We start from the raw sequence: 19,072 nt of genomic DNA, 5'->3' as shown, positions 1-19,072 counted from the left end.
AGCCTTGGCAGTAAGTCGGACCCGTTTCCAGTGAGGACTGGAAACGGATCCGACTTACTGCCGGCAATGTGGACTAAGCTCTGACACTGATCATACAGGGAGCGGACCGCCACAATCAGACAGTCCGATATCCCATACTCTCTGAGCACTCCCCACGGGGGACACGGTCGAATGTCTTCTTCAAGTCCACAAAGCACATGTAGACTGGTTGGGCAAACTCCCATGCACCCTCAAGGACCCTGCCGACAGTATAGAGCTTGTGTACCGTTCCACGACCAGGACGAAAACTACACTGTTCCTCCTGGATTCGAGGTTTGACTAACCTCTCCTCTCCAGTACACCTGAATAGACCTTACCGGGAAGGCTGAGGAGTGTGATCCCACGATAGTTGGAACACACCCTCCGGTTCCCCTTCTTGCACAGTGTGTATACATGTATGCTTGTTTGTACAGTGAATGTATATGTACAGTATGTGTATATGTATGTTTGTACAGTGAATGTATATGTACAGAATATGTATATGTATGTTTGTACAGTGAATGTGCGTGTGGATGTATGTAACGTAAGTGTGTATGTATCTACTGTATTTGTGTATTCATGTGGGACCGTATGTTCGTATGAATATTCAATTATTGAACAATTTGATTCCCATTGAACCATCCATCTATGTTCTACCGCCTGTCCCTCTCGGCGTCACGGCATATTTCTCAATAAACATGTGTCTGTACGCAAGTCAGTTAGGTCTCCCCCACTTATGAAATCCCTGGCCAGAAATAATGAATTATATCTACCATAAATGCCATGTCATTAGAACCAGGGCATTTATTTACCTTAATAGCACAGAAAGTGCAAAGGAATTTGGTACTTTTACTCAATAACAAGTACATTGCACAAAACAGCAGCAAGAGTGCCAATGTTGTAAAAGCGGTAATGAGCAAACTGCTCAACGCAGAGGTACAGAAAAAAAAAAGAAAAACAAACATCAGGAGGTTCAGCCACACTTTTAATGCCAATGGCTATCGGAGACTCCTCAGTTAACTGACTAGCGATATTGTTGCAGCATAATGACTTGTGCAACGGTGTCTGAGGGTCATACATAATTTCTAGTTGATTGTAGGCGTTCAAATCAATCGTCTTAATGTGTCTTCAGTCATGCCAGACGGTGAAAACTGTTAGCCCACTTGTTGTGTCATTATGGAATAAATAAATCATTGCCCTTTCTCCTCCTTTTAGCCCAGCCTACTCCTGCCCTCCGTTTACCTATTTCTTTTTCATCCATTCATCAACATTTGTGATCACAGGAACAACTTCAAGTACATCTCAATAATTAAAGCACCACTTACATACATGTTAGCGTGTTCTACCTCTGTTTTTGACCAAGATTGGCCATCCTGCAAATTTAAAAAAAGAAAGTGTCCCTGCAATCTTTTACCTTGGACTCCTTGATTTTCACAGCGATGACTTGCTTCCTCTGGCGGATGATCTCTACCAGCTCGTCACACTCCTCCACTAGTTTGGCTTCGTGCATGGCGGTGTTCACCTGGAGAAGAAGCACCAATGTAAACATCATCAACTTTGAAAGAATGTGCCTTAAATCACACTAAACACAATAATGTTACTGAATGTGCACTTAATTAGTGTGCATTACGCAGCAATTGCTAAAGGGGAAATGCAATGTATTTGGAATTTTGCCTATCGTTCACAATCATTATGACAAATACATGAATACATGACGACGGATGTATTTTTTTAAATGCATTGTAAATATTAAATAAACATAAATAGAAGTCCGCTTACAGTGTAGCAAATGGGAGCTCCACTATTTTGCCCATAAAATCAGACAAACAACCATTCAAAAAGCGCCAACAGTACTCCGTTTACATTTCGTAAATTTAATTAAAATGTAATATTAACAAGTATTAGTGATATTGTTATCATAAGCGCTAATGCAGGCAAACTATTTATAGCGGTGATGTGATCACTTCTGTGTGTCCCTACGTTGACATCATCGAGTGGTCTGCTCGTTCCTCGCTTCCCTGTTCTATGGAGGTTTATTGTAGATCATAAATCACGCCTCTCACCTGGAAAGTAGATGACTGAGAATATAATCTGACAAGTTGGGACACTTTGACAGCCATTTAATACCTGGAACTGGCGAGAAAGACATGAAAAGTGCTTGTTCCTCCACCCCGTTTAGTCGCCCGTATTATGACACATTTTTCACCTAAATTGTCACGGCTGGTTACACCAGTGTTGTGTGTTGGTGTTTTTTTGTGACCGCTTCACACATCTTTCTCTGAGCACTGATCCACGCACCTGCTTTCTGTTAGCAATCAGCTCTATTTAAGTTGAGTGTGAGCTACCATTCTTTGTTTGGAATGGATAATCATTCATGTAGACCAGGGGTGTCAAACTCAAATACAGAGTGGGCCAAAATTTAAAACTGAACAAAGCCGCGGGCCAAGGTTAAACAAATGAACCTTTTAATAGGGACCCAAACAAGTTTTGCATCGAATATTGAACACGCAAGGCTTATATAACTTTATAGTGACATGCAAAATCGAGTTTCAAATAATAATAATAATAATTAAAAAATATCAATGGCATATCAAATACAATTTAAATACAAATTGAATGCCTCTTTTCTATTTGCAGCCTTCTGATGTAAATATCAACATTAACTTTTTCCACAGGCTAATAAATTTGAAAATAAAATAACAATGAATAACCATTCAGGACTTTAAACTGCTCAGTTTGCAACACACTGATCTAATCTGATGTGCCCAAGCCAGATACCTGGCATCTTTTCTTGGATGCTAGTTCATTATTGTCGGGGCTCAGGCTTTGAGCTGAGGCAACCTTCATTATCGAACGAAGGTGTTCATCAGTCGTTATATCTCGTAGTCCACTCGGACCACAGTCTTGGGGGCGTGCCTTAAAGGCACTGCCTTTAACGTCCTCTACGAGCTGTCGTCAAGTCCGCTTTTCATCCATTCTAACAACATGTCGGCCCAGTCACAAGATATGTGCGGCTTCTGTACACACACACACACACACACACGTGAAAGCAACGTATACTTGATCAACAGCGATACAGGTTACACTAAGGGTGGCCATATAAACAACTTTAACACTGTTAGAAATATACGCCACACTGTGAATCCACACCAAACAAGAATGACAAACACATTTCGGGAGAACATCCGCACCGTAACACAACAGAACAAATACCCCCCCCCCCCCCCCCCCCCCACACACACACACACAGACATTGTAGCGTTCCGGAAGAGTTAGTGCTGCAAAGGGTTCTGGGTATTTGTTCTGTTGTGTTTATGTTGTGTTACGGTGCGGATGTTCTCCCGAAATGTGTTTGTCATTCTTGTTTGGTGTGGGTTCACAGTGTGGCATATATGTCTAACAGTGTTAAAGTTGTTTATACGGCCACCCTCAGTGTAACCTGTATCGCTGTTGATCAAGTATGCGTTGCATTCACTTGTGTGTGCGTGCAGAAGCCGCACATATTATGTGACTGGGCCAGCACTCGTTAGACTGGATGAAAAGCGGACGTGACGATTTTCGGGAGGGGCACTGAAATTTGGGAGTCTCCCGGGAGGGTTGGCAAGTATGAGAATTAGCGGTGAATGCGGTCTTACCCGCGGGCCAGAGTTTGACACCCATGATGTAGATGCTCATTCTTCCTGCAGTGAGTTTTGCTGTGTTCCAGCATTCGGTTTTGTTGTTTTTCAACCTGTCAATTTTAGTTTCGTTTTTTGCATAGCTATGCTTCAGTGCCCTTCTAAACGATACTTTTTTGTTTGTCTTTATCATTACATTAAATAGTTATTACTTACTCGGTCTTCTGCATCTTGGGAACACGCCAGTAATCACAGTCATGCGACCCGAGCGTCACATAAATGGGAATATATGAACATCCCAGCAGTCTGCATCATAATGACAGCAGACCTTGTACAGTAAATGATTTTTATTATGGTTGTTGGCTCTCATGAAGTCGAAAGTGAGCAATAATCAGTGACGTTGGAGAAAAAAAGCAAACGTTGTGATGCGTTTTTGAAATTAATGTGCTGTGTATGCTTAAAATGATCAAAATACGTAAATCCGTCCATCCATTTGCTACCGCTTATTCCCTTACATCATGTGTATAAAACCTCAATGGAGGTGTTTGGATGTATTTTTAGGGGCTCTATAGGCAGAATTAAACGGCACCCATATGCTCCATTGTAAGCAGACTTTTGATCAAATTTATGTAATATTCAGCACGCATTAAAAAAAACAAACATCTGTCGTCATGTCTTTCATGATAATTGTGAATGACAGGCAACATTTTTTTTAAAGTGCAGTCCCCTTTAATGATTGTATAAAAAAAGAACAAATTGATCTTGGTTGTGTCCTTAGAGAAAATGTTCACAATTTTCTAAAATCACTGAAAAACTGTTTCACAACAGATTAGACAAATTCATAAATAAATACGAAACACTCACAGATAACCAATACAGATACAGAGCGAACATCTCAACATCAATGGCATTAATCGAAATAACAGAAGACATCACCAATGCAATATCCCATCCATCCATCCATTTTCTACCGCTTATTCCCTTTGGGGTCGCGGGGGGCGCTGGAGCCTATCTCAGCTACAACCGGGCGGAAGGCGGGGTACACCCTGGACAAGTCGCCACCTCATCGCAGGGCTAACACAGATAGACAGACAACATTCACACTCACATCCACACACTAGGGCCAATTTAGTGTTGCCAATCAACTTATCCCCAGGTGCATGTCTTTGGAGGTGGGAGGAAGCCGGAGTACCCGGACATGCAAACTCCACACAGAAAGATCCTGAGCCCGGGATTGAACCCAAGACTACTCAGGACCTTCGTATTGTGAGGCAGATGCACTAACCCCTCTTCCACCGTGAAGCCCACCAATGCAATAGATAATAAACATTTTTACTGCTGGAGTGTTTATGGATTTAACAAAAGCATTTGACACAATTAATCACATCATCCTAATAAACACATTAGAAAGGTATGGAATCATAGGGTTGGTATTGAACTGGATTAGAAGCTACTTAACCAACAGGAAGCAACACGTGAAGATAGGCGAACACACTTTCACAGAACTGAAAATATTTTGTGGCGTACCTCAGGGATCAATACTTGGACCAAAATTGTTCAATCTATATGTAAACGGCATTTGTAAAGTTACAAAGGACTTAAAGTTTGTATTATTTGCAGATGATACAATTGCATTTTGTTCAGGAGAGAGCACACAAAAGCTAATACAAATAATAACAGAAGAAATGAACAAATTAAAAAGATGGTTTGACAAAAGTTAAAGTTAAAGTACCAATGATTGTCACACACACACTAGGTGTGGCAAAATTGTTCTCTGCATTTCACCCATCACCCTTGATCACCCCCTGGGAGGTGAGGGGAGCAGTGAGCAGTAGCGGTGGTCGAACAGACTATCTTTGAATGTCAGTAAAACTAAAATAATGCTATTTGGTAACAGTAGAAGAGAAAGTCAAACACAAATACAAATAGACAGAGTAGATATTGAAAGGGTAAAAGAAAACACATGTTTGGGTGTAATAATGATGATCAAAAATAGACAGAGTAGATATTGAAAGAGTAAAAGAAAACACATTTTTGGGTGTAATAATAGATGATAAAATTAATTGGAAATCTAATGTAAAAAATATACAACATAAAGTAGCAAGAAACACGTCAATAATGAATAAAGCAAAACATGTTCTAGACCAAAAATCCCTTCATTTTCTCTACTGCTCACGAGTGTTACCATATCTGAGTTGCTGTGTAGAAATATGGGGAAACAACTACAAATGTGCGCTTCATTCACTAACCGTGTTATAAAAAAGATCAGTTAGAATAACACATAATGTTGGATAAAGAGAACATACAAACCCTTTATTTATTAAAAAAACAGATATTGGAATTCAACGATTTGGAAACAGCTAAAATTATGTATAAAGCAAACCATAACCTGCTATCCAAGAATGTACAACAATTCTTCTCAATAAAAGAGGAGAAATATAACCTTAGAGGAAAATCTCATTCAAAATATTTGTATGCTCGTACAACACTTAAAACCGTTAGCATATCTGTATGTGGATTTAAATTATGGAATGGATTAACCAAATAAATCAAACCAAGCACCAATATAATTCAGTTTAAGAGACTGTTTAAATTACAAGTGTTCACAAAGTACACAGAACAAGAATTAAGATGAACATCCTGAACCCTTTTTTTTCCTAAAAAAATAAAGCATAATTTTCACATAACGTAATTGTGAAGTTTGAAATATAAAGAAATGGAAACCTGAAAAAACAAAAAAACACAGGTTCTCATTTTGCACTGAAACACAATCATTTCACTTATTAAGACTTAGAAAAAGGTTAAAAAAATGTGTAAGAGTGTGAAGAATATTCAATTCTTCAACAATGCAATACAATGTTCGTTAAACAGATTTGTGAGCATTTTCCACTTTAATACAAAGCTGTTTATTAATTATTTATAACAAACTGGAATCAAACTGCAAACAAAGGCTTTTGGTTCATCACAGCACCATAATATGTATCTAACAGTGCAGCTGGGACTCCAGCCACCCAGAGACGGACAAACGGTAAAAAATGGAGGGATGGATTTTACTAAGTTTAAAACAATTGTAAGTAGTACTATGACTTGTGCTCTAAGAACAATTAGTTAATGTTTTTAGGGCTATCATTAATGTTACTTGAAAAAGAAGAAAGTGTCAGGCAACCTGTGACTCTGCAAGTGTTCCTTAATGACATGTCACACACCTTGGCAAAACATAACTCATCTATGTTGGATCAGAAGATAAAAAACCCACATAATTTTCAGCAGAATAATAGGGAACAAGTCAATGTGATCCTAATATATCATCTGTTCGTGAAATAAAAAAGTCGATCATGTCAAATATGGTTCCAATACATCACATCATGGGGTTGAGTTCATCTGCAGTAATGACTTGGACTCACTCTTTTTACATTTCACTGGTTTTGACTGGCTGACAGAGATTGTTCACCAGAATATTGTCTATTCTCTTGGTTTGTTGTGTTTCTGAAACAATCTGTTGACGACAGATAAATTGTACGTGAAATGTAATGATGCGTATATATATATATATATATATATATGTATGTGTGGGGAAAAAAAATCACAAGACTATTTCATCTCTACAGGCCTGTTTCATGAGGGGGGTGCCCTCAATCGTCAGGAGATTTTAATGGGAGCATTCGCATACCATGGTTTATATAGGGCACAGAGTGGGTGGGTACAGGCTGGCCTAGGGGCGTGGTGATTGGTTCATGTGTTACCTAGGAGGTGTTTCCGTCTATGGCGGCATGTTGTTACAATTTCGCTGCGCTTGTTGAGGGATGACAGGTCTGGACGGTAGATAATAAACAGTTTCTCTTTCAAGCATAGGTTGCATCTTTTATTACCACTATTGTAAGGTGTGCTGGATGCAAGAATTTGCCATGTTATTGAATATTCAACATTATTGTCGTTGAGGTCCCAAATGTGTTTGCTGAGTTCTGTGGTATTTCGCAGGTTTTTGTTCCTGAAAGAAGCCTTGTGGTTGTTCCATCTGGTTTTGAATTCACCCTCGGTTAATCCTACATATGTGTCGGATGTGTTAATGTCCTTGCGTATTACCATAGATTGGTAGACAACTGATGTTTGTAAGCATCCCCCGTTGAGGGGGCAATCAGGTTTCTTTCGACAGTTACATGCTTTGTTGGTTTTGGAGTCGTTCTGACTGGGGGTCGACGGCTCATTTGCAATTGTTTTGTTGTGGTTTGAGATGATTTGTCGTATATTGTTCATGCAGCTGTAGCTCAATTTGATGTTGTTCTTGTTGAATACTTTTCTTAGGTTGTTGTCTTTGGGAAAGTGTTTGTCAATCAGGTTGAGGAATTTGTGTCCAATGTTCGTTGAGACGTTTTTGCTGTATGGGGGGTTGTACCAGATGATGCCGTTTCGTTTTCTGTTCTTTTTTGGCTGGTTTCCTGGCGTGGGTTCATAGGTGAGGGTGAAATTGTATCCGCTTTCATCAAGGGCTTTTTGGTACGGGGGGGTTGCTTGGTCAAATTCAGCTTTGCTAGATGACAGCATCGATAGCCTTTTATTGATTCCGGTAGGTATTCTTTTCGTGGTGGTGGGTGGATGGTTGCTGTCATGGTGCACGTATTGGAGTGTTGTGTTGGGTTTCGTGAATGGTTGGTAGCTGTTGTTTCTCAGGTTGAAAGTGACGTCAAGGAAGTTGACGGTTTGCTTGTTGGCTTCAATCGTGATCCGTAGGCCGTTCTCTTTGAAAATTTGGCATATGCGCTTCTTGGTATTCTCGCTGCTCCTTGGCGAGGCGCGACACACTGCCAGTCCGTCATCACGGTAAATACCAAGGTTCAGATTGAGGCTAGCGAGCTGGGAGAGGAGGAAACTCCCAACGAGTTCACACGTTTCTGCTCCGTCAAAACAGAAAACGAAACGGCATCATCTGGTACAACCCCCCATACAGCAAAAACGTCTCAACGAACATTGGACACAAATTCCTCAACCTGATTGACAAACACTTTCCCAAAGACAACAACCTAAGAAAAGTATTCAACAAGAACAACATCAAATTGAGCTACAGCTGCATGAACAATATACGACAAATCATCTCAAACCACAACAAAACAATTGCAAATGAGCCGTCGACCCCCAGTCAGAACGACTCCAAAACCAACAAAGCATGTAACTGTCGAAAGAAACCTGATTGCCCCCTCAACGGGGGATGCTTACAAACATCAGTTGTCTACCAATCTAAGGTAATACGCAAGGACATTAACACATCCGACACATATGTAGGATTAACCGAGGGTGAATTCAAAACCAGATGGAACAACCACAAGGCTTCTTTCAGGAACAAAAACCTGCGAAATACCACAGAACTCAGCAAACACATTTGGGACCTCAAAGACAATAATGTTGAATATTCAATAACATGGCAAATTCTTGCATCCAGCACACCTTACAATAGTGGTAATAAAAGATGCAACCTATGCTTGAAAGAGAAACTGTTTATTATCTACCGTCCAGACCTGTCATCCCTCAACAAGCGCAGCGAAATTGTAACAACATGCCGCCATAGACGGAAACACCTCCTAGGTAACACATGAACCAATCACCACGCCCCTAGGCCAGCCTGTACCCACCCACTCTGTGCCCTATATAAACCATGGTATGCGAATGCTCCCATTAAAATCTCCTGATGATTGAGGGCACCCCCCTCATGAAACAGGCCTGTAGAGATGAAATAGTCTTGTGATTTTTTTTCCCCACACATACATATATTGCGCTCTACTACGGTATCGAGCACTATTTTTTGGATAACCTTATTAAGACATATATATATATATATATATATACATACACATATATATATGTGTGTGTATATATATATATATATATATACATATATATATATATATATTTATATATATATATATACATATATATATATATATATATATATATATATATATATATATATACAGTATATAGGGGGCAGCACGATGGAACAGGGGTTAGTGCATGTGCCTCACAATACGAAGGTCCTGAGAAGTCCTGAGTTCAAACCCGGGCCCGGGATCTTTCTGTGTGGAGTTTGCATGTTCTCCCCGTGACTGCGTGGGTTTCCTCCGGGTACTCCGGCTTCCTCCCACCGCCAAAAACATGCACCTGGGGATAGATTGATTGGCAACACTAAATTGGCACTAGCGTGTGAATGTGAGTGTGAATGTTGTCTGTCTATCTGTGTTGGCCCTGCGATGAGGTGGCGACTTGTCCAGGGTGTAACCCGCCCTCTGCCCGAATGCAGCTGAGATAGGCTCCAGCACCCCCCGCGACCCCAAAAAAGGGACAAGCGGTAAAAAATGGATGGATGGGCATTCTTAAAATTTTGTAATCAATCAGAAATATCAAGCAGCTACAATGCGCCAACAATGGATAAGTGTGGAGAGTGTTTTGCATTTTTCACATCTGGCTTTGTAATGGATTTATTAATTGGGTGTAATTTAGAATTTTTTTTATGGTACTTGGACATTTTTCTTTTATGTCCACAAGGTTCAGGTAGCAGGTCGTGTCATGAAATTGGATAAGGAACCAGTGATTGCATTTGGTAAGGAACAATTTATTACATTTTGGGGCTGATCTGGATTACCGTCTGGGTTCAATACTTTTTATTTTTTTACTTTTGGTAAATAGGGCATGGTGGAGATCTGCGCCTGTCTAGTTAGTACAGTTCTCTTGCTGCTTTCAGAGTATAAACAATCTCCATTGTGAGACAAACACTTATATTATTCCATCATCTATTTATTTTCTTGTGGACGATTTCCCATCCACATGCACACAAGGTGACAAAACCGCCGTCAGGAATATGCAAACACAAGTGAAGGTTGTTTCTAACTAGCTTCCAAATGAGACGCTGAGAATAGTGCAGTGGTAGTTCAGTAGAAAAAGCAAAATCCACACCATTTTCAGGAGATGGAAACATTTCACTGACAAAAGCTTTTTACATACAATAGAATACATAATGAGTATTTCCTGGCGTACTTCCTATCATGTTTTTGCACAAAACACATTTTTGGTCCAACCTTCCCATGAATGCATGTGCAGCAAGAGCCCTATTTGGCTCTTGGGCAATACACAACATTTGTTAAATTAGCAACAATTAATACACTGAATATCAAATTGTGACAGCCCCAGAAGATTAGACACACAAAAGTCAACAAATCCTGACAGAGAGTGACATAAAAGCGCGGATTGAGAGGAAGCTGCTTCTGTGTGTGCTGACACATTAGAAGAGTGTTGGTATCTTCTGAACAAATAAAGGATGATGCAAACAAAGCAGACGGGAATCCAGGTCGGTCTTCAAAGCGCCTCGTTTTTACCTCGCACAACGTCACTCAACCTAAATCTCTTTGTGCGATGCGCTCCCTCCCTCTTTTTGCCCTCCTCACCTCACTGTTTTACCAAACCATCCCATCATTCATCCTTGTGATGGAGCAACCTTCTTATAATATCAACGAGCCAGGCTCTTTATTCCTACACGCCTTTCAAGGTGACCCCATTCCCATTAATACCAACACATATTGCTCCTATCGATATTTTAGCTAGCATTAAACAGGGACGTTTCAAAGAGGAAAAACTTGAGGGAGGTGCAAAAATGGCGGGGAACATTTAAATTGACCTGCTACCTTGGAACACACCTGTCAACATTTGCATGTCACAAAATGGGACATTTTCCAAGAGTAAAGAAATTTTCCTTCCATCACAAATAGTCATTGATCAATACAAATATAAAAAAGACTTGCATAAAAGACATGCTCTACACTGGATTTGAAGCTAAGTCCCTTCCACACAAGACACTGTCTTAAATCATTGTGCAATCGACACCAACAATCATCTTTTCTAATTATGGAAAGACACTTTATTGTCATTGTACTTAAAAAGTACATTTGTTTACAGGGATCAGTTTGAGACCTGGAAACAACGTCGAGCAAAGCACATTTAAGCACATATTACGACAAACAAAAATATAGACTTGCAACGAAGGGGAGGGGACACCATGACTGCTACCAAGGACGTGTGCGGCTGTGCCCGGATGCATGCAATTTCTGACGTTAGTTTTTCTGACAAAATAAACTAAAATAATGTGTTTATTTATAGTTCCAAACATACTCCAGCTCATAAACGTGCAATAAAACATGCTTTTTTTTTCGTCAATGTGGAATTTTGTGGAATCTTCATTAGCTTTGGACCGACAATCACGGAAACATCATGACTTTTGTGCGAAGTTTGTCAACTGTGGTGTCTGCCTCCTATGTAATCACTGTATGTATCACACTTTATGTATTATTACAACTCATCTTTCTTTTTGTAACATGCTAAGTGAAGAAGTGTACTTTAGTACTTATTTCCCCATATGTCTGCACACTAACTCAGTAATATGGTAACACTAGCGAGCAGTAGAGAATATGGTGGGATTTTTGGTCCAGATTAGGGTTGTCCCGATACCAATATTTTAGTACTGGTACCAAAATATATATTGATACTTTTTGATACTTTTCCAAATAAAGGAAAATACGAAAAAGTTCCACATTGGCTTAAATTTAACAGAAAATCTTACACTGCATTAAACACTCACAGTCGAGGAACAATTTTACAAGGTAAAAATATAAATTAAAAGGCATTGAAATGGCATCGACCCTGAAGGGAAGGTCTTCCCTGGGCTCCTGGCTACGGTCTGCACTGGACCGAACAGCAGGATGAGTGTAACAACTACATTATCACCTGTAACTCTTTATAACTCCTTGTGCAGATCTGAATGTTCATTATTTAAATGTTTACCTAAGTTTGAAGCAAATGTGGTAATAATAATCGCCACATTTGGCGAAGTGTGTTTTAAAGCAGCTGTTGTGAGAGTATCACATGTGTGTATGTGTGTGTGTGTGTGTGTGTGTGTGTGTGTGTGTGTGTGTGTGTGTGTGTGTGTGTGTGTGCCCCTTTAAGAATGGCAGTATGTGGGCTGAGTGACATGAGTGGGCAAGTTAGGAGAGGTAGCGCTAGCATGTGCAGGAGTGTCAATAGCACGGTGGATGTCCGGTTGTGCCCTGTGGAAATTATAAATAAAGTGACCAAATTGTAACTAATTGGCGGCATTGTCATTCCGGCTTAAGAGCGGAGCCTTACGGACCCATTGTGAAGTGAAGGGTGTTACCCCCGACAATACATCGGCCCTGGAGGGAATGTCTCCCCCACGGTCTGGGAGCCGACAAGCAGGAAAGGTGTAAAACAGTACTTTCAATGCGGTGCCTCCCTGTTTAAAGCGTCACCTTTATTGTTAGTTTTGAAGCCCAAATACCTCCATATTGTACTTTACGCACCCTCTTTATGAACCAGTAGAATTTTAGTTTTTGCCATTTTTCCTCTCCAATATGTTAGTACTTGTGTGCACATGTAATAGTGTGATGTTGTTGCGCTATATTATGAACTAGACAGGGTGTTATATTTATTTTGAAGTAACGCTTTTATTTTGAAGAACCGGATGTCCGGTGCGGGAAATGTCTTTGCTGTTTTTCGATTGCTTTACTTCCTCTTCCTTCGGACGTTTGAACGAGAAGGTAATAGTTCTTCACTGCTCCGTGTTTCTTCATATTGTAAATATTCTTCCTAAACGTTCCTAGATACTTGAAAAGTTAACTCAGTATTGTTGTGGGTACAAGTGATGTGTTGTTTTGAGTAATTTTTATGCACAATTTCGGTTATTTAGACGTAGAGCGTCGACTGTGTAAATTGTTTGATAGTACTTACGCATGGTGTTTGCATCACACAGGAGCAGATATCACTCCGCCAGAAAATTGAGACCTGTGTGTGTGTGTTTTGTGTTTCCAACACAGGTATGTGGATTTGTGCATTATTATTTTGTAAGAAAACGTTTTTGTTAATGTAATTTAATTTATTATTATTTTTATATGAATGAATGAATGTTACTTCCTCTTCCTTTGGACATTTGAACGAGAAGGAGCAGATATCACTCCGCCAGAAAGTTGAGACCTGTGTGTGTGTGTGTTTTGTGTTTCCAACACAGGTTTCCAATAAATACTGAACCGACGGCATGGTGAAGTGTCTTTTATTTTAAAAAATTACACAACGCAGAAGAAGACTCACTACAAAATTGGTGCCGTGACTCGTCGACTGTTCAGCTGGAGCTGACCACCGCCGTTGCTGCAGTACCTGAGACGGAGCAGATGGGGGCTAATTGCTGCAGTTCCTGCTTTTGAGGACGACACGCGGGCGCTACAGATCGGCTGCGAGGAGCAGAATATCGCCGTGTGCTGAACCATCCGAGCTGTTGCTGCAATACGGTATCCTCATCTGTGGGTTGGCTGATTCAAGAGACTTAATTTTTTTTCTTTCGAGAAAAAAAAAAAAAGACTATTTTGCTCAAATTGTGTTATCAGTGTTGGGGTGTTATGCTGGTTCATTGTGGTGTTTTCCGTGTTGCTGAGCTAGCATATTTTGCTGTGAATTAGGGTGGGTTGGCAGTATGGAAGTATTTAACGTACATGGGTCGGAAATTAAGAGTGTGGGGAAGGGCCGGGGTGTTTTGATGTACACTCCCCTGTCAATGTCCACGCCAGGTCGACCTGTATTGCAACCAGGCCATTCTACTGTGGAGGAGGGCAGACATGAGAGGCGGAGAGATGAGGTGGTCAGGCCCCGTACCCTGCCTTTCACTACAGGGGTATCACCAGTAGGTCCCGCACCTCGAAACTTACCCAGTACTGGTTTGGAGTTATCTTCCAGTCAGCTAGTTGAATTAGCTAGGTCAATAGGGGCAGAGATTGGAGAATCTATCAAAGCCAGTTTGTGCCAAAATGTCATCCCTGATCTTACAACCACTGTAAGCCCTGACCAACCTCAGCATGTCTACCACCCTGACCAGTGTGGCACCACTGTCATTGATGCTTCAAAGCTGAATTTGGTACTATGTTCTGAAGTCAATGTTCCACCGTACTTTAGAGGGGATAGTACAGATAAATACTCCATATTGGAGTGGGAGGAGTTAATGAGGAGCTACACTTCCAAACAAAGGTACAGTGGGACAGACAGTATTGGGGAGGTTGTAAACAGACTCCTGGGCAAGGCCAGGGATGTCACCAAAGTATGGCTGCGCAGCAATCCTGACACGATAGATGTTAATGTAGTCTATAGTGTGTTAAGGCGCCATTTTGGTGACGTGGTGCACTCCGACCTACCCCTAGCTGACTTCTATGCAGTACAGCCTGTTGCTGGGGAAAGCCCTCTTAACTACTGGGTTAGACTCAACAAATCAGCTGAAATTACGGAGCAATGCTTAGTCAGTAAAGGTGAGCCTGTTACGGAGTTGAGTCGTCATGCAGTGATCATGTTTGTCCGTAACTGCCCTGATAAAGAACTGGCACTGATATTTAAAACAAAGCCACCTCGTGAATGGTCTGCCCAGGAAGTACAAGAACACCTTGATAACCACAGGAAGGTGCAGACATTTTGTGGGAGTCAACTGTCAGTACAGAAAGAGGTGACAGTGGGAGCGATTCAGGAGGGGATAGTCAGTGATATTCAGATTGGGGGGATTTTGTCGTCTGCTCCCAAAGTTGTGCCGCACCAGCTACCCTCGGCTGAGGAAAAATCCACAATGGACAGAGTTTTGCAGTTACTGGAGCGTACATTGTCCAGTAATGCTCAACTAGCACACGACTCGCCTCATAATACAGCACACAATTCATCGCAGAACAGAACACCCAGATACACTCGCGACTGTAGAGTGTGTGGCAGTTCTGACCATAGCACCAGTGTGCGGATGAACAAGTTATGCTTTAGGTGTTACTTACCAGGCCATATCGGCGCTAATTGTAGTCAAGCAGTTCCGACTCAGTCACCACACAATCGGGCCCCTCAGAGTTCGGAAAACTAGGCAGCTCCTCTTTGGCGGAGGGCAACGTGGGGCTAAGTGGTTTTCCCTCTATTGATGATGATATTCAATCAGTGTTTTCTGCTGCCTGTGAACTAGCGCCATCAGACAAAACAGTGATTTTTCAGAACACAATGAGGACAGGCGAAAGCGACAGTTTGTTTTTCACCAGTGTGGTAGCAGGGGACAAAGTCAAGGTTCAGGGGATGTTAGATAGTGGGTCCATGGCCACTTCTCTGCGCGCAGATCTTGTACCTCAGTTGAGGGAGGCGGGAGTAGTGGGTGGCGATTTAATATCCTCTACAGACATTGTTCTCGTTGGGTGTGGTGGGAAGCAGACAGAGCCAGTGGGGATTTGTGAGATGAAACTCAGACTGTTTGACTCTGACTATCTTGTTCCAGTGCTGATTATTGACGGACAGGTAGACGAAATGATTGTGGGCACTAATCTTCTGAAACCGATCATCAAAAGATTTAAGTCTGATGAGGCTTATTGGCGTATAGTGGGCAAATCTGATTCGCCGCAGCAGCGAGAGGCCAGTGAGTTTATTCGGTTTATGGCTAATCTGGAAAGGTGGAGGGGGGACAAGATTCCAGACAGAGTGGGGACAGTCAAACTTAAACAGGCAGTAACATTGGAGCCTATGAGTGAACATGTTGTGTGGGGCCGCCTTCCCAAAGAGACTAAACTCTCAGTTGGCAGTACTGTTATCGTGGAGCCAAGTTCATCACGTTGTGTGCCCCGTAACATACTAGTCGGTAGAGTAGTGACTCCGTTGTGGGGAGATGGTTGGGTCCCCGTGAAAATAATCAACCCAACTACATCCACCTTGACTTTGCGAAGAAATGCAAAAGTGGCAGATGTTTCCCCGTGCATCGCATTGGAGGATTTTGATGATGGTATCGAACATACTGTTCACCAAAATGTGGTGAAAGTTTACAGTGACGACTGTCATAGCAGTTTGACAGCGCAGAGTTCGGTGAGCGGCAGTGTGATAAGAGGGGATTCTAGGCTCGAGGGTCTGGGTCTTCAGAGTTTGTCAGTGAATGAATGTGACATATCTCCAGCTTGGAAAGAGAATTTGACTGATTTGATTGTGAAGTACGAAAGCGTGTTCTCCAGACACACTTTGGATTGTGGGGAGGTTACTGGCTTTTGTCACCGTATTCGACTGACTGATGACCGCCCCTTTAGGTTGCCTTATCGGAGGCTCTCTCCGGCACACTACCAGAAGTTGAGAGAGACTCTGGATGAGATGGAAGAACGGGATATAATCAGAAAGTCAAGTAGCGAGTACGCTTCACCTTTGGTGTTGTGTTGGAAGAAAGATGGTAACCTCAGAGTGTGCACAGATTTTCGCTGGTTAAACGCCCGCACAGTCAAAGACGCTCATCCTCTGCCTCATCAGGCGGATGTGCTGGCGGCGCTGGGGGGTAATGCCTTTTTCAGCACGCTTGATCTGACATCGGGCTATTACAATGTGCCACTCCACGAGGGTGATAAGAAATATACTGCCTTTTCGTCACCTCTGGGGTTGCATGAGTACAATCGCATGCCTCAGGGCCTCTGTAATAGTCCAGCCACTTTTATGAGGATGATGCTCACCATCTTTGGTGATCAGAACTTCATGTCTTTGCTTTGCTACCTTGACGATGTGTTGGTCTTTGGCAGGACGGAGCAGCAGAGTCTGGAAAGGCTGGAGCTAGTTTTCAAGCGTTTGCAGCAGCACAACCTGAAGCTCTCTCCGGCTAAATGTAAATTATTGCGGAGATCTGTAAAGTTTTTGGGGCATGTGGTTTCTCAGGAGGGGATATCCACTGATTCAGACAAAGTGCGGGCCATTGTGAGCGTGAGTAAGTTCGACATGATGGACAGTGATGGTGTCACACCGTCAGTTGATAAGTTGCGCTCGTTCCTTGGCATGGTAATATATTATCAACATTTCATTGAGAACTGCTCTATGATAGCTAAGCCGCTTTTTCAACTTCTCTCAGGGAGTAAACAGCCACGTGGGGCTCGTGGTAAACTGCGTCGAAAAGCTGTACGCAGACTTACTCCTGCCGATTGGAATGAGGAGTGTAAGCAGGCTTTCGAAGCTCTGAAGCAGGCTCTTGTTGACCAGGTTTTGCTAGCCAATCCGGATTTTTCTAAGCCTTTTATTCTGTCTGTCGATGCATCCACCAGCGGATTAGGGGCTGCACTTTCACAAGTTCAGGATGGCTATGACATAGCTAGGCCTGTTGCCTTTGCTAGCAAGTCATTGAATCATGCTCAGTCTAAGTTTTAAATGTGCTATATATATAAAGTTGATTTGATTTGATTTGATAAGTACCCAGCTCATAGACTTGAGTTCCTTGCAATGAAGTGGGCCATTCATGATAAGTTCAGTCATTGGCTGCAGGGACAGAAATTTACTGTGTGGACGGATAACAATCCGCTCAAATACATACTGTCGAAACCAAAACTGGATGCATGTGAGCACAGGTGGGTGTCTAAACTGGCTCCATTTGATTTCGACATCCAGTATCTTCCTGGACCCAAGAATACCGTGGCCGATGCTCTGAGCAGAGAGCCTTTTGTGAGGTGTAAGGTAATGCATAAGTTGACGAGAACTCCTTATGATGTTTTGTTAAGAGAGGTGAGTGGTGTTTTCGGGCCCCAAGTGCAGGATATGTTTCATCTGTCCTGTGAGCGCCCAGGAAGGAGTGAGCAGCCTCAAGCTAACTCCAGTTCCTCTATAGTCTGTGGGGGCGAGGCTTGTGTTGCAGGTAAGATTACAAGACAGGAAGTGTCCGCAGTATTAGATGCACATTGTCACTGGGAGGATGGTGTTTCGGTGAGGGCCATCTCTCAGGTGCAGCAATTAGAACAAGTGGCAGCGATGGGTCAGACCCCATTGCCCGTTTTCACTCATGAAGAACTGCACAAATTGCAGTTTCAGGACCCTGTGTTGAGTAGAGTACGGTTCTTTGTGGACCGAGGTCACCGTCCCTCTCGCAGGGAGAGAGTTCAGGAGTCTGAGGAGACTAACAGGACATTGAGGCAGTGGGGAAAACTCACAACCCGGCTGGATGTGATTTATCGTGTGTCCAAGCATCTGGTGAGCAAAAAGAAAATGTTCCAGTATGTCGTTCCAGTTGCTCTGAGGAGTCGAGTGTTGAAGGGCTTGCATGATGACGCTGGTCATCAGGGTCAGCAGCGCACTTTGTGGCTCGCTAGACAACGCTTCTATTGGGACACAATGGCTGCTGATGTCAAGTTGTATGTCACTCAGTGTAAGAGATGTGTGTTGAGCAAAGCTCCAGAACCGGAAGCCAGAGCTCCACTATTGTCTATTGTAACTACTGCCCCGATGGAGTTGGTATGTGTTGATTTTTGGTCAGCAGAGGATGTTAATAACAAGTCTGTTGATGTGCTGGTAGTCACCGATCATTTCACTAGGGTAGCTTGTGCCTATCCCTGCTCTAACCAGACTGCTAAAACTGTTGCTCGGGTGCTGTGGAATATTTT

General features: G+C 42.2%; 1 protein-coding gene across 7 annotated transcripts in view; it reads right to left on the bottom strand.

Moving 5' to 3' along the window:
- Window positions 1-19,072, bottom strand: part of mid2 (midline 2) — a 367,099-nt gene that overhangs the window by 65,355 nt on the left and 282,672 nt on the right. For all 7 annotated transcript variants that reach the window (XM_061930298.2, XM_061930300.1, XM_061930297.1 and 4 more), the window contains one exon: window positions 1,433-1,540. In XM_061930298.2, the coding sequence (XP_061786282.1) occupies window positions 1,433-1,540 (108 nt within the window). The remainder of the gene's footprint in view (window positions 1-1,432; window positions 1,541-19,072) is intronic.

This window comes from Nerophis lumbriciformis, linkage group LG36 (genome assembly GCF_033978685.3).
Source record: "Nerophis lumbriciformis linkage group LG36, RoL_Nlum_v2.1, whole genome shotgun sequence".
NCBI classification, from domain to species: Eukaryota; Metazoa; Chordata; class Actinopteri; order Syngnathiformes; family Syngnathidae; genus Nerophis; species Nerophis lumbriciformis.
The sequence above is the reverse complement of the archived record's forward strand: the minus strand, read 5'-3'. Positions and strand labels throughout refer to the sequence as shown.